Source organism: Pipistrellus kuhlii, unplaced genomic scaffold (assembly GCF_014108245.1).
Source record: "Pipistrellus kuhlii isolate mPipKuh1 unplaced genomic scaffold, mPipKuh1.p scaffold_m20_p_18, whole genome shotgun sequence".
NCBI classification, from domain to species: domain Eukaryota; kingdom Metazoa; phylum Chordata; class Mammalia; order Chiroptera; family Vespertilionidae; genus Pipistrellus; species Pipistrellus kuhlii.
In genome coordinates this window covers 6,352,407-6,367,832 of record NW_023425493.1, presented here as the reverse complement: position 1 = coordinate 6,367,832, position 15,426 = coordinate 6,352,407, and the positions used below count along the sequence as shown (strand labels likewise).

Here is a 15,426-nt window from a genome sequence, read left to right as displayed (position 1 = left end):
CCCCGCCCTTTTGTTCGGGGCGCAGGGAAACAACGGTGGCGCCTTGTCCCTCAGTCTGTTTCCCGCACTCCCCACCGGTCCCCACAGGGTCAGAAGCGCGGCTGCCTCTGCACGGTGCATGCACTTTTGGCTCTTCCTGTCTTGCTGGGAGCTGCAGAGTGTAAGAGCTGAGACACGCCATGCAAGGTGGGGGATGGTGGGGAGGGCCCTCTTCCCGAGAGAGGAGAGGATGAGAGTGAAATGCCCATGCTGGCAGGGGACGGCCGGGCCGGATCCCCTCTCACCTGTCACAAAGGTGATGACGGTACTGCTGATGCCCTCGTTGTCCCGGGAATAAACGCGCAATGTGTATGTCATCCCGGGATAGAGGTCTGTCAGCTGTACAGGCTGGGCCTGGGCCTTAACAGGGACAGTTTTTTTCGTATGGTTGCCTGGGGAACAGAAACCTCAGTCAGCCGAGGGCCAGGCGTGAGGAGCTGGAGAGGCAGAGCCAGGCTCCTGCCACCTGCCGGAGGTAAGAAGCCTGGGAAGGGGCCAGGGGCCAGCGGGGCCAGGCCAGTGTGCAGACCGGGAGGCCCCCAGGCAGCTCCGACGCCTGCCTTCCACACAGTGCCAGCGCCTACATGACAGCCCTTCGGCAGGGAACCCTGTCCACTCTCCTGGGGTTTTCCTTCCTCACCACAGCCTGCACACTAAAAATAGCCGACCTACTTCTGAAGAGGGTCAGAGGGCCAGATAGCATCTCACCGTGTGGAGAATTCAGGAGGAGTGAGTGCCGGGTACCTGGGGTGCAGGGTGGATGGGGTGGGAGGAAGCTGCAAAATTATGGACCGAACGCGGGATCCTGTGAATGTGAATCCCCTCCAACCAGAGAAGTAAGGGTTGCTTGTTTTCCCCTCAGAGATCTTTACGTGGCCAGCCCAGCAGGTTAGTTGGCTTACGTGCTTGAAGCACATGCCATAGAAGCCTACATGGTGGCTGACGCCCTTCCCCCCAAACAGGGGCCTTCACTCAGAGGCGGCAGATATCCTGATCGCTCTGCAGTTTAACCAATCTGCACATGGCCCCCAGTGGGAACACCTGGGCTCAGGCCATCGGCTCCCTGAGACTAATGACCCTGGTCTGTATCTGACGATGGCCACTGGCATCCGTCTGAGCAAAGCACAGCTGTACCCCACGTCTGAACCGGCCCCACCTGCCTCACGGAGACACCAGGAAACATGGATTCGGAGCTAAGGAGACCCACGCAGAGGTGAGGCCTCGGAGGCTCTTCAGAACCCTCGACCTGGGCGGGAGGTGGATCGAGGGCCCCATTACCCAGCGCCTCCCCAGCACATGCAACCCTAGACCTCACTAACGACTGCAGGAGCACCTTCTTTCTCCTCAGCCTGCTCCTCCCACCTCATTGCCATCTGAGCACAGGTCAACTCCATTGTCACCATGAAGTCAGGCTGAGAGGCCTCTGGGCCCAGGGAGTTCCCAGGACTTCTGTAACGGCACCTGCGCTACCCGCCGCCACCACCCGCACAGCAATGCTTACTGTCAATGTACTCAACCACAAAGTCAGTTCCGGGCCCGAGATTGTGCTTCCAGGTGATGTTGGCCCATTTACTGTTGGGGAGCACCGTGACGTTCCATATGGACTGCTCGTCGGGGGCTGAAGGGCGGGTTAGAAGAGGAGTTAGTGGTGAGGAGGGAGGCAGCGCTGGAGATAGAGAGACAAACAGACAGACATGAGCAGCCAGGAAAGGAGAGTCAAAGTGGCTGTGCACAGGGCCTGACTGAGCTCTGAGCTGCAGCCTGGGTGGCCAGGCCAGAGGACGCCATCCAGGTACGAGCAGGTGCAGTCGGAAGGACCCATATGTAGGAGGGCTAGAAACTGTCTGTGTCCACATAGAGGGAGCAGCTCACTCCCTTTTCAGGACACCGCTCACATCCACGGCAGAGAAAGGGGCCAGGAAAATGCAAGTTGGCTCAAGTGTAGACAGAGGGTTAGAAGGGTGCCCATCTCTTTCACTCTACAGGAAGGAGAGAGGGTATCTTTCAAAGTCACTCAAGGGTTATGGTGAGATTTGCAGGAAGGACAGGACCAAGAATGGGAAAACCTTTCCGAGCTCCTAAAATGGGAGGAGGGTGGGAACCAGACAGGTGACTCTGGTCTGAGGAGCCCCCTGGCGTCATTCTTAGTCACCGAATCCCTGGGCCATGGAGAAAATGGCCTCAGGTTGACTCAGGGAGCTTGGGGTCTCAAGTAGAGATAGTCTGAACCCTTCCTCTTCTCTCGTGGGCAAGGTGGGACCAAGAAAAGATCACCCCTTCTTCACACCCAACCCGCAGTGGTCCAGACACCAGAAGAATCCTGTGCTGTTGGCTTCTCAGCACCACAGTCTCGGAAGCTCGATCTCCATGCAACACAGAGACATTAATTATCTAGTTCCCGTGAGCTACTTTATCAAAGCCATCGTGCTGTCTGAAACCATCGCCTGTGGACAGGAGAAGGGTGCTAATCTTCACACGTAATCATTTTTTCAAGAGTCCCAGCAGTGTGATTACTCCATTTCCGAGCAAAGATTTAACAGTGGAGTAACTAGCATGAGGCCTTGTATTTCAAAGACTTTTACAACTATGGCTGCTGTATATTTTATTAGCATGCAAGGGGGCCCTGTCACCAGCTCTCTTGTCAAAAGTAAATGCATAGAGCACATGGGTGATGCATTTATTCATTATCTGTGTGACACGTGACTGAATCTGCGGGCTGGGAAGTGATAAAAGGTCTGGTCGTCACTTCAAAGAAGTGCCTTCTCCACTACAAGCTTGTCAGCCGCCAGCTGCCCCAGGTGAATAGGATTCATGTCAGGTGAGAGACCAAGAAAAAGATTTCACTGATGGCCCCATTGGGCATTCTCTATTGGAGGGGGGAGGGCAGAAGGTAGGCTGCTTTACTTATCTTCCAGACGTTTCCTTTGTACTGGCTGCGTGAAGCAGCTACGAACCACTTTCCACTATTCCACATTCCGTGGAATCTCGTGGCTCTTGCTAGTGGGAATGAATTAGGATTAGGGGACTTGAATTTCCTCCTCCTCAACTCTGGGCCCTGGAAATAGCCCAGAGAATTGGGTTTAACAGTTTGGCCACTGATACAACATTGACTCAAACCTCACTGCCTTAAAGGTCACTGGAGCACTACTGGATGGGAAACCGACACAATTTAGAGGCAGGAGCTAGAGGAAGGCATGGCCATAGAGAGAGAACAAGATGGTGACCCCTGAAGAACTGACAAGCTCTCAGAAAGAAAGACCAAGAAGGAGAGCAATCCATTGCTAACGAAACAAGGTGGTCAGGGAGGTGGAGCATGGATTGTTCTGCTGGTGCCTAGAATGTGATGCCTAGAATGTGAGAATTAGGGAGAATCCCTTGAAATCTGAAGGAGATGATACAAAGTCCCATTTTAGCCTGAAAAAAGTAAGCGCCTGGTCCTAAGATGAAAGACGTGACAAGGATGAGAATTTATTTCACAAATCCTGAACATCGGAGCCATTCTGCTGCATTAAAGGAAGTGAGGCCGCTTGAGGGCTGTCCCCAAGCTCCAAGGTTAGATCGGGGGCATGGCCAGGCCCTCCGCAGCGCCCCTGGCAGTGAAAAGTCCGACAGTAGGAGGCCCGTGTGGCAGCAAGGCCAATCCTCCCAGAGGCAAGGTCCTGGTGGCCAATGAGACCCACTCCCCTTCCTCATCCTCATCTATCAGTTCTGTGGACGCAAAGCTTCCAAGTGGGACACGAAGCCCCATTTTCATGCAAAAGACGCCTCACTGTGGGGCCCCAAAGGATCTCCATCACCAAACACTGCTGGCAGCTTCTAATAGCCCAGCAGGCTTCTCCTCAGCCAATTATTTCCAAAAGAGTATGCATGTTGTTTAAAATCTGGGTCCTGCACCTTTAAAGCAAGTCAGCGTTTTCAAGGTCTTGGGGGGAGAGGGAGGGGCATGTCAGCTATGAACCACTTGTCTCCCCTTACAGTTCACATAACTCCATGTGATTTAACTTGCAGTGTTTCCCAAAGAGTGGTACGCGTACCCCCAGGGGTACGGGAAGAGTTTGGTGGGGGTACGTGTTGCACCGGAGTTTGGTGGGGATATGCACTGCACCGTGCTTAGCTGCGCCTAATTCTACATTCTCATGAGTATGAGGGGTACTCAGCGTTACAAAAATTATAGAAGGGGCACACATATGTCAAAGGTTTGGGAAACACTGCATTAAAGAAAACACACGTGGGCGAGGCTCCCAGCTCACGCCAAGAGAAGTGGCAAGGTGGGAGCAGGCCTCCGCAGGGGAAGGGGACTGCCCGGGGCACAGCTGCTGGGAAGGGTCTGGGTGCTTCCCGCCAGCCCTCCGGCGGCATCACATGACCTTACAGTGGCCCAAGGGCTCTGCCAGCTAGAGGCCCTCCCCTCCGTGGTAAGAAGAGCGTTGGATGCTCAGCTCTTAGAAATATTGCCGGATTCCCAAGGGGTCTCCGTGTGTGGGAAGAACAGAGCTGCCGGCCTGGCTCTGTGATGCGGGAACAGCACGTATCTGGGCCCAGCAGGCCAGTCTGGGATCGATTCTTACCGGGCCCCCTGGAGAGGGTGTGCTCCCCCCCGCCCTCCATGGAGGCAACGGGAGTGTGAGAGGGAAGCAGAGCACCTTGCGGCAATACCGTTTCCTGGAAGCTCTGACTCTTGAGGAGAAGGGTAAGTGTGACCTGGGGGAGAGGGGCCAGGGAGGGGCAGGGCTGTGGGAACAGATCCCAGGCATGGCCAGCCACTGCCCGCTCCTTGGCCCTCCCTTCTGCAAGGCTGGCTGTGACATGGCCAGGGCGGGGAGCCTTCTTAGGACAGCTGTCCAGGGTCAGGCCCCTGTCCTTCCCCACATTCTCCCTCCTGGAGCGGCTCAGCCCTGAGCTGACTGCTTGGCATATGGTTGGAGGGACCCGGGGGTCCTGCCTAAGGAGTGTGGCCCTCTGTTCAAGGACAGGGATCTGAGGCTAGGGCGAGGGGTACCCGGCGCCACTTGGCTACCAGACTGACAATCCAGTTGTGTGTGTTTTCACAGTAGAAACAAAGGGAGGTGCTGGCCACCACGTCCCAGACCCCACCTGTCCGCACGCCTGTGGGCAGAGGAACGGGAGCGTGGACAGCGGGCAGTACCGGATTCGTGTGTCTTAATCCTGGTGGTGGGAGGACTCTCCATGGTGGCGGCGGCAGTGGTGGTGGTAGTGGTGGCGACGGTGGTGGCGATGGTGGTAGGTGCGACGGTTGGGATGGTGGGGACTGTTGTGGCTTCGGTGGCGGCAGCAGTGGCAGTAGCATCGGTACTGCTCACGGCGCCCGTGGCGCCCACCGTGGTCGGGGGCAACGTGGGAGGAGCTGAGAGGAAAATGTAAAACAGCCGAGTCTGGTTGGTGTGGCTGTCGCCACCTGGACACTGGGCCCCCGTGGCGTGCAAGGCAGGCAGCCCCGCAACGGACGGAGCTCGGGGGTCAGCGTGCGGAAGGATTGGGTCACCCGGATCCCAGGGAAAGGACACAGCCATGTGGCAGGAAGAGAATGAAGGCCCGAGCGTTTCATTTTCTTCTCCTGGTCTGTGTGGCTCAAAGCATCCAGCATGCATCCAGCCAAGGGCAGGGAAGAGGATTGGAAGGGACATGTACGGATCGCTTAGACCTCAAGGATGACGGCATGGGGTCCCGGGCCAGCGCCACCCATGACAGGCCAAGCGACACCATGTCGACCCAGACCCGGAGCCTGGCCTTGGAGTGGGGCAGACGGCTGGTTTCTATCCTAAAGGAGCACCAGGAAGCCAGACATTCCTGACCACTCACCCCAAATTACCTGCCCCCCACCTGCTGAGTTCCAATGCCGCCAGAGGATACACTTCATGCCTCTTCCCATCTCCCCTCCCAGGCTCTCCTTCCCTCCTCCGCCAGTGACTGTCGTGTCCCCCCCCCCCCCCCCCCCCCCCGCAGTTACCCCTGGATGGCAATAACTGCCTTTCTCTCTAGGACATTAGGGGTCCAGGCACTCCACGTTCTTCCCTTCTGCATTAGAACAAGAGAGAGGGCACAGACGGAAGCACCGCCTCCCAGCCCACAGCAGACACAAATCGAATCACAAGCGAGATACATGCCATGTCTTCTTTTTTGCACAAATCATCAGGGGCTTCCATCGGTGCTAACTCATGCTCTCATCTTCCACCCAAAGCTCACCTTCCCTGGAGGCCAGCCCTTGGGGCTCAGTCTCTGTGTGGCCACATTTCCAAACGCCCTCTCCCTCTCCTCTCAGCTTCTGGAAGCTACTGCCCTGTAGGCCCCGTCCTGCTATGGCTGGAGGGTCTGATCTCTGTGGCCTGATCACAGTCCACCTGCTGGTGTGGATGCTAATGGGGCTGGGGCCGGATGTTAAGACATTAGCAATGAGCTCTAACTCCCAAAGAATAGAGGTCCTGTCACAAACCTCCATACTACCCCCACCCCGCCAAAGGGGGCCAGGCCAGGGAGGGAGCCAGGAAGAAAACGGCCAGAATGCTTTTCTCAGGGGAGAATAGAGATCCTAAACTTTCTCAACAAGAGCCTGACCAACAAGAGCCCTCTCATGCCCCAGGCCTCCAATGTGACAAGTGCCCCACAGAGCAGGGATTGTTCCCGAACCCCTTGTCACTTCCCTAGTTGTAGCATCACAGGCATTGCTGGGCCCCGAGGGTGCTGACCACAGAGCCACACTGGGCAGCTGACTCTAACACATTCCGGGGATTCCTGGGCGGAGGCCAGGCTAACGGTGGGATGTCCCTCAAGCCCCACTCACCCCACAGACATCAGGAAGGCATGTGGGGGGGTACATGGGGTCATCTCCCTCTCCCAGGCATCACTCAAGGACATATTCAGTCCCAGGTAGCCCCAACCTGGAAGGCTCAGCGCTATAAAAGCTCAGCAGAAGGGATTTCATCTACTCACCAAGACAGAGAGACAGACAGACAGACAGACAGACACACATATCCATGGCACACCCTGAGGCCCACCAGGCAAAGGTCGGCTCTCTCCCAGGCTGGGTCCTGGCAGCTCCCACGGCCATGGAAACCCATGGGCCACAGACACACAACCGCTCCTGCTGTTGGGAGGGGCCTCCAGAGGCATAGACCGCCCTGGCCTGGACTGCTCCAATTTGGTTCCTTCACAGTGTATTTTCTGAAAGTTTCTGGCAAATGTTCACAGGCCTTGCTTTTCTATAATTATCTAAAAGGTGTCATTAAAAACACACCTCAAATGATTCCCTTTTAACTTAAATCATCCCACGTTGTGAAACTCAGAGACCTGGGCTTCTCTGCCCACACACAGTGGCGTTACATTTCCCACGCTCTCCATACTCTCACGTGCCCCTTGGTCCTCGTGCAAGCAGAGCACATACACTCACACGCTCACGCTCACACGCTCACACGTGCACGCTCACATAGCCGGGCTCACGCATGCGACCCTGTGTGCCCCCGCGAGCGGCCTGAGGGGCGGGGATGCTGAGAGAGGCGGGTTAGAGCGAGCTCTCCCTGGGCCTGTTGGTCAGAGACAAGAATGAAAAGAGCTTGAGGATGCTTCCACAGGGTCCCGCCCCTCCCTCTGTTGGTCCCTTTGCCAAGAGGGACGGAAAGAAAGTGACTCCGATGATGGCTACCTGGTTGCCTTTCCTGGGCTCAGTGGCAGCAGTCTCAGGAATCAGTGAGGGGACCCCGAGGGGCGTAAGAGGGGAGGAATGATATGTTTCCCAGACATCACGGGAGGCACCTTGGTGGCTGCAACCTTAGCTGTCTGAGGTCAACTGGCAAATAAGCACTCTGACCACCCGCTAGCTGTGTCTCCACTCCCATGGCTGGACAGGCCAGAGAGACGGGAGCACAGAGGCGAGGGGCTCTGAGGGAAGGGCCGGGGGGTCAGGTGAATGAGTTTAGAGGAGTGACAGGGGGTCAGGTGAGTGAGCTTAGAGGAGTGACAGGGGGTCAGGTGAGTGAGCTGAGAGGAGTGACAGAGGGTCAGGTGAGTGAGTTGTTAAAGGAGTGACAGAGGGTCAGGTGAGTGAGTTTAGGGGTGTGTGCAGGGGAAAGGAGAAGGAGGGAGGAGAAGGAAGAAGAAGGAAGGTTACCCCTGGGGAACACATCCAGTGCTTAGCTCAACAGGGGTTCAGGTGGTGCCATGCCCTGGGGCAGGGACGGGGTAAGGGACAGAAAGGAAATAAAGCCCAGGAGCGGGGCTTATGGACAGAGTGGCCCCAGTCTGAAAGACAAGTTGCTAGGACGTCACCTCCGGCCACAGCAGGCACTACGGGCCGGAGAACCACCTGGTCCGTGCTCGGTAGTGACCACCAGCCTGGCAACTGAGAAGAAGGGGGATGGAGAACTGGGAGCCCAGGACCGTGACCTGAAGGCAGTGTCTACCTAACGGGGGGCCTGATGCTCCCTGCAGGCAGCTCAGCAGTGGCCGAAGGCTTTCCTCCACGTTCGGGAACAAATACCACCTAGAAAACTGAGCCAAGACCCCAGGCCGCCTACCCAACAATTACAGATCTCAGCTGAGTCAGAGATGAGGACAGCCTTTTCCAGACATTTCTAGGTGGAAGGTTCAGTCCAAAAATGCCCACATGGTGCACGGCCCGCCTGGCCAAACCACAGATGGCCGGGACTGACAGGCAGCAGTCCCGAGAGACAGCAGATATGGGAGCACGAGAGGGATCATCTTCACCGGGTGGGACACAGACAGATCCGTTTGGGGGAAATCACCCAGGTTTGGGTGGGGGGGGGGGGTGAGAGGCAAGGGACAGTGGGCTGGAAATCAGAAACGTGGACTGGCTCCATTGCCTGCTGCCTGCAAGTTGTGCAGAGATCCTCGTGTACGGAAAGCAGCGAACAGCTGGAGAGCCAGCATGGCTCCTCACAAAGGACAGGGCCTCTACGACCATGTCCCACAGAAGCTGGAGTCTCAAAACACACTGACTGACGGACAGAGACCCTGCATCCACTCTGCACACCTGGAGCATGGACCTTCTCTAGACGGAGTGCAAAGTGGGGCGTGTGGAATGACACCCATCCCCCCTTGCAACTGCCACTCTGGACAGGGGCGGCACAGACTGGCATGGATGCCCCATGAGCAAGGCAGACTCCCTGCCGCCAGGCCCACCTGCCTCTGGTCCCCGGGTGCCAGAATGGGGTAGATGGGCCAGGAGCTGCCTGACCAATGAGCTTCTAGCTGGTTCTCCGGGCGCCCTCCCTGTCTCAGCCTCCCTCAGCCTGCTCAGGCTGAGCTGCCCTGAGCACCTACCGAAATGGGCCCAGAAGAGACTCCTCTGCAGACGTGAATCGAGAAGTCAGAGCAACCCCCAGAGAACTGCAGGCAGGGAGCGGGATGGGAGCACTCCCCCGTCCCCCCCAGATCTGGCTGACAAAACAAAGGCAAACTGAAGGAAGCAGGGTGCGCAACAGAAATAGAATCAACCTAAAACGGGGGTGGGGGAAAAGGCGGGAAGGTGGGCAGGAAACCAAATTGGGCAAGGTGGCCTCTTCCTAAACCAACCCTCAGATTCCTCACACGTTCTCAGCTCTCCCCGCTGCCCGGAGCCTGAGGAGGCTCTGGCAAGCCCTGGCCCCACACATGAGGCCTTGTCCTCAGCCTCAGAGGCAGGGGAACGCACCTGGGCCTCCTGCCTAGTGTCTCCAGCTGAGGAGAGGCCTTCTGCGCTGAAGCCCCCTCTGATGTTCCTCAAGCCCTCACAGGAGGACGGGAGAGGAGGAACTTGGCTTCTAAGCTGGGACCTGCCTGCCCAGCGCCTCCCTTGTGTGCACCAACCTCCCCCGACGAGAGTGGAGGCTGTGCTTAACGCTGAGCACTCTGAGAAGCTGGCTGTGAAGGGTGAGGGCACCGTCAGCCCATGGCACCCAGAGACTCCAGATCCTGGAGCACCTGCCTCTGTCCAAAGATATGCCCACTGGTTCTCACTGACCAGAACCCACGGGAGATGGCAGAGCTGGTGCCGGGCCCCCATGCAGCATGCAAGGCCAGCATGCACAGTGTCACCCTTTCAGGGCATGCAGCCGGACCAGAGGATGGGAGCTAGCTGTGCCCACCGGGGTGCAGCATGCCTTCTTGGGGCACAGGGGCCACCTGAAGACCGTGACCCTCTCTCTGGGCTCTGAGATGTCAAGCCGAGGCAAGGGCCCAGGTGGTGCAAGGAAGCCATTGCTCAGCTTCAGAGAAGGCTGCCGCTCCAGAGAATAGGTGTGGGGCCCACATGTGTGTGTGGGCCCCTATTAAGTCATCCCCCTTCGCAATAGGGGGCAGATAAACAGGAAGTGGAGGGATGAGCATGTGTTTGACTCCGGCGGCATCCTCTACACACATCCTCCTTGACAGTCCGGCTGCCCGACCCTGAAAGGGTGAGTCTGGCGCATGCTTTCTTCTGAGCCTCTCCCTCCTTCTCCGCCTTGGCTGGCCTCCACCTGGGACACCCCCTGCCATGCCCGTTACCTCCGCGGCTGGTACGGTACCTGCGGTTGGAGTAGCTTCAGAGCACAGCGCCCAAGATGGCCAGAGAGAGGGAGAAAGGATACGAGAGGGAAGAGAAAACAGAATACAGGTGAAACCACAGGACAACAGGCAGAGGAGGCTCTGGCTCAAACCTGACCAGAGATGGCGTGGACAGGTGCTGGCCACTGCCCCGAGGAGGCCGGCTAGTGTTCGGGGCTCATGTTCAACGCCAGTGGGGTCTGGTTCGTTTCCACAGAAAACTTTCTACCTGGCTTTTGGAGGCTTTTCCAATGCCCTCTGGTTCTACCTCTACTCAAGGACTCTCACCTGAGAGGTGATGACAGGGACAGGCCACCTAGAGAGCCATGTCCCTAGGCCTTTTACCGAGAGGCTGTCCTGCCCTGACTGGCTGGCCTGGAGGCTGGAGGCTGGGTGACTCCCCCAGATGCCAGGAATTGAGGGTGCAGGTGGTATAGGAGGACACCATCCCCAGACAAAAGAATGGTTCTGGGATCTTAGCGGGGAGACGTTGGATAACGCTGAGGTGGATGGGAGAAGGGTGGGCATATTGGCTGAGCCCTCCCACACTCCCTCCACCTGGGAAGGCCTGGGAGCGGGGACAGACCAGATCCCCGAGGCCCCCGTCCTGCTCTGCTGCCCCGTTCTTTCCCACTAGCTGTGCTTTGTGAAATCAGACACCCACTCTGTGGACGGAGCCCTAAAACGAATCCCTGACTTTGCTGCAAATCCCTGGCTGGAGAAGAAGGTCTTTGTCCCCCTGTCGCTTGGGGCTGTGGAACTTTCCCCGGTGGTCCCTGGGCTGGACAATGGGACTTTTTCCGAGTTCCATTCCGGGTGGGAGATGGGGAGGAGAAGAGGCTCTCCTGATGGATCTCCTTCGAGCTAAATAAGCAAGTGATCGCCTCTGGTCGGGCTGGGCCTTGGATTACAGCACCTCCGGGACCACTTACCCAAGCCCCCCGGCCCCAATAAACCACCCAATGGGGCTGGGAGGCCACAGGAGGAGGGAGCCTATGGTGTGACTCATTCCTGGTTTACGAGACCAGAGAGGACCTCAGAAAGGACTGCAAGCCTTTCTCCAGCTCCTGCCGCCCACCTCTGCCTGCCCCCAACCCCCACCCCGGTGCTGGCTGCTGGGAAGGGGTGCAGAGCTGCTTAGGAAGCTGAGTTGGGAGACCTGGGTTAAGGCAGCAGAAGCAGCAGGGCCTGGCAGCCCGGGAGTGAGGGGCTGGTGCTCCCCTGGGTGGGGTAGGGTTCTCTGAGGTCCGATCTGGGCCTCCAGTCTTCTGGAGAAAGCACGAGACACATCACCTGCTCCCAGCCCCAAGGACCCCACTCACACCACCTCTCCTCTGGAGCCTCCCCTGCAGCCTCAACGCCCCAGCCCCGGCACAACCATGGCACCTGCCCCATCTGAGCATAACATTCCTCTTGCTAAACTGCAACTGGACGTTCTCATGGATGTCGCCCTTCTAGACGGTGTGAGCTTCCTACCTCGTGTCCCCCACTTCTGGCACCGTGCCTACCACCTCACAGTGTGGGGGCTCAAGAAATGGGCTTGTGGAAAGGATCACTGTGCCTGTGGAGAGGCAGTGGGGTCCCCCCCTTTCATACACCGGAAAGAGGCTCCTTGGTACTAGTCAGCATGTGCGGCTGGGCCTGGAGCCCCCTCTAGTGGAGCTCTCTGGAAGTTCCGCTCCGGCGGGGATTGCTAGGCTCCAGGAAGACGCCATGACCCAGGAGATGAATCCATTTGCTCTTTGTGAAGCCGGTTTGGCAAATGGCTGTTTCCCAATCCCCCTTCCTCTCTGCAGCCTGACAACTCCCTCCGTTCGGGCTGCAAGGAGGGACTACATCGACTCATGCTCCGGACAGGTGGCTTCAGTCAGGGTTCTCTCCCCTCCCTCCTTGAATCCATGTGCCCTTGGGAGAAGAAGGGGTGTCCCCAGAGCCGGGGTGGACACTGTCAACATGCAGGCCAAGTTCAAGGTGCAGAGAGCAGACCCCGTTGCAAATGTAATAACACTCCTGTCCCTAAACAGGCGAGCGCTTTCCCTGTTCCTTGGGGCTCACTAGCCTATTTACTTCCAACACACATTCTCTCATCTCTTCCGTGTCCCTCACCAGGCAATGTGGGGACCCGGGTCTGATGACCAGTCTAAGGGACCTGAGTTGTCCAGCACCTACCTACCTACCTACCTGCCAGCACACAAGACGGGCCCCCTGCTTTCCTTGAAAGACCTGTAGCCTGCTTTCCCCTCCATCCCAGGAGGCCGGGCAGCCAGGGGCCAGGTCAGAGTTTTCTCTGAGTTAGCTGGGCCCCGTCACCCCAAGGCCCCCACAGTGCACCTACCTTCATTCGGGGAAGCCGGCGACTCCTCCGTGACGGCCTCCCCAGAGCCCACCTGCGTCCTGGCGCTCAGGGTGAAGCGGTAGCGGGACACGGGGTCTGCTCTCTGCACCGTGAACTTGGTCTGGTTGGGAGAGAAGTTCTCCACCATCTGCTTCCCTAGTTTGGTTCCATTAACTGGGGAGAGACAGGCACATGGAATTGAACTTCGGCAGGGCTGACCGCGATCAGTTACATAAGCTGCAGCTGCAGACCTTCCCGGCTCAGCTGTAAGGGATACGGTGCAACCCGCCCCTTCGCCCCGTGTGAGCACCTGACGGCTTGGGGTAGGGGTGTCGAACTCAATCAGAGAAGGGGCCAAAATCTAAAATCCAGCCTAAATCGCGGGCCGAATGGTTTACTGAACAGTCATAAACTGTCATTGTGATGGAAACGCAGCGGAGTGCAGTGATGACAGCGTGGTGCGGGCCCCATTGCAAGGCCTGGCGGAATGGATTTGGCCCGCGGGCCTTGTGTTTGACACATGTGGCTTGGGGGATGAGAGATTCGACCAAAGGCAGCGGGCAGGGCAGGGGCTCCTTCCTGCTGTTTGAGGACACACCAGGGTTGCTACAATACTTTTCACTCATCCTGTGATCTTAGGCTCACTGTAGTTATGCGGCTGATTCTGAAAGACTCTGTGTACCATCTCCAAGCCTTTTCAATGGGTTTCTTTCTTTCTTTCAAACTTATGGGTTTCTTTCTTCCTTTCAAACACAACTAGGGCAAACCCACTAGAGCAAGCATGTCAAACTCGTGGCCCGCAGGCCACAGGCCTCATGTATTTGGCTCGTGTTGGCCTTTTGAGTTTGACATGCTTGCACTGGAGTGTCTACTTAATGCTTCCTTTGTAAATAGCCTGTTCAGTGTACCTCGAAGGTACACCTCTGATCACTCAGGCTGGAACTGGAGCAGCACAGAGCACACAGGTGGGTACTGACCCACTGCGGACCAGCAGCTTTATTGCTAGCTTTAGCCAAGGGCCAGGTAAGTTTCTATTGAACGAGCACAAAAAAGTTTTACGTACATGTTAAAGGCATGCTTTAGAATTAAATACCCATTGCATTTTGAAGTTATTTGTTACACATTCTTACAAGCTAATATCCTTTTAAAGAATTACTGTGATTGTCCACAAGCCTTAGAACAGAAAACACGAGAATTCTCGTGAGCCATCTGCAATGGGTTAAAATTGTTAACGCATTACCCAGCCCTTAGACTAGGGGTGTCGAACTCAATCAGAGAAGGGGCCAAAATCTAAAATCCAGCCTAAATTGCGGGCCGAATGGTTTACTGAACAGTCATAAACTGTCATTGTGATGGAAACACAGTGGAGTGCAGTGATGACAGCGCGGTGCGGGCCACATTGCAAGGCCTGGCGGGACGGATTTGGCCCGCGGGCCTTGTGTTTGACACATGTGCCTTAGACTCTAAGGCTTAGAGCGCCCCACTGAGAGGCAACATGGCCTACTTTAGAGGGCAAAGGGCTTCACGTTTTTTCAAATGTAAGGACACTCCTGTCCCTGCAGGGTGATACTGAACTCCTGAGGCGAGGTCTTTATGGGGTCACTCCAAGTTCTCCCCAGGTCTCCATACAGCCGCCTTCCCATAACTGACCCCTAGTTGAGTGGCCGAGTGCTGTGTGGACTCCATGTGGGCACTGTCTACCCCAGTGGTTGGCAAACTCAAATATCAACAGGACAACGACTAAAATTTCTTTTGAGAGCCAAAAACCAACTTCTGTGCTTGGGCCACAAAGTTTCAACTGCTCTGTACATGTGCACCAGCACGTGGTATTTTGTGGAAGAGCCACACTCAAGGGGCCAAAGAGCCGCATGTGGCTCTCGAGCTGCAGTTTGCCGACCACTGGTCTACCCCATCTGATGGCCGTTCTGTCAGAGGAGGAGCCCTCTCCGAGACTTGTAGGTGTTGGGACTATAGGATCCCCGAGGACTGGGGTTGGACCCCTCATTAGACCAGAAGTTCCCTATGTCTCACAGGCGCCTAGACGCTCCTTGCTGGAGGGACCTGTGCTAGGAAAGCAGGGCTGGGTCCCACTGCCTCCCCTAATCTTGGGGGAACTGTTCCCCTGGCAGTGCCCTCTGCCAGGCCTCTGGGGTCCTCAGACAAAGTGGTGAGCATAGGGCTCCTGACCCCCAGATTAGCGAAGAGCAAGCAGAGCGGGACGTACAGGGCACGTATCGGAGAGAATATCCGGTCAAGATGCCGTTGGGGTGCTCCGGGTGGTCCCACTCCAGGTTGATTGTCTGCGGGTTGGGCTGCCGGACGCGGAAGCGCCTGGGGGCGCTGGGTACTTGGGGAAGGAGAGGAGAGTGGGGGAGGTGAGGGGAGTGGGAGGGGGCGGGCAGGAGGAGGAAAACAAAACAAAGCACAAGTATGAAGGCACTGACAGGGCAACCCCCATGCTAGGCGGCTGCCAAGCCACAGCCCACGGTCCATCCAGGATGGGTGCCCCCCGTTCA

The 15,426-nt window shown here is 57.0% G+C and overlaps 1 protein-coding gene across 18 annotated transcripts in view; it reads right to left on the bottom strand.

Moving 5' to 3' along the window:
• Positions 1-15,426, bottom strand: part of NFASC (neurofascin) — a 141,810-nt gene that overhangs the window by 14,621 nt on the left and 111,763 nt on the right. For 6 of the 18 annotated variants that reach the window (XM_045583028.1, XM_045583030.1, XM_045583032.1 and 3 more), the window contains 6 exons: positions 15,135-15,257; positions 12,911-13,084; positions 10,557-10,571; positions 5,186-5,404; positions 1,541-1,705; positions 285-431 (listed from right to left, as the gene is read on the bottom strand). In XM_045583028.1, the coding sequence (XP_045438984.1) occupies positions 285-431; positions 1,541-1,705; positions 5,186-5,404; positions 10,557-10,571; positions 12,911-13,084; positions 15,135-15,257 (843 nt within the window). The remainder of the gene's footprint in view (positions 1-284; positions 432-1,540; positions 1,706-5,185; positions 5,405-10,556; positions 10,572-12,910; positions 13,085-15,134; positions 15,258-15,426) is intronic. The other 12 variants (XM_036441820.2, XM_045583037.1, XM_045583038.1 and 9 more) reach the window with 4 other exon arrangements.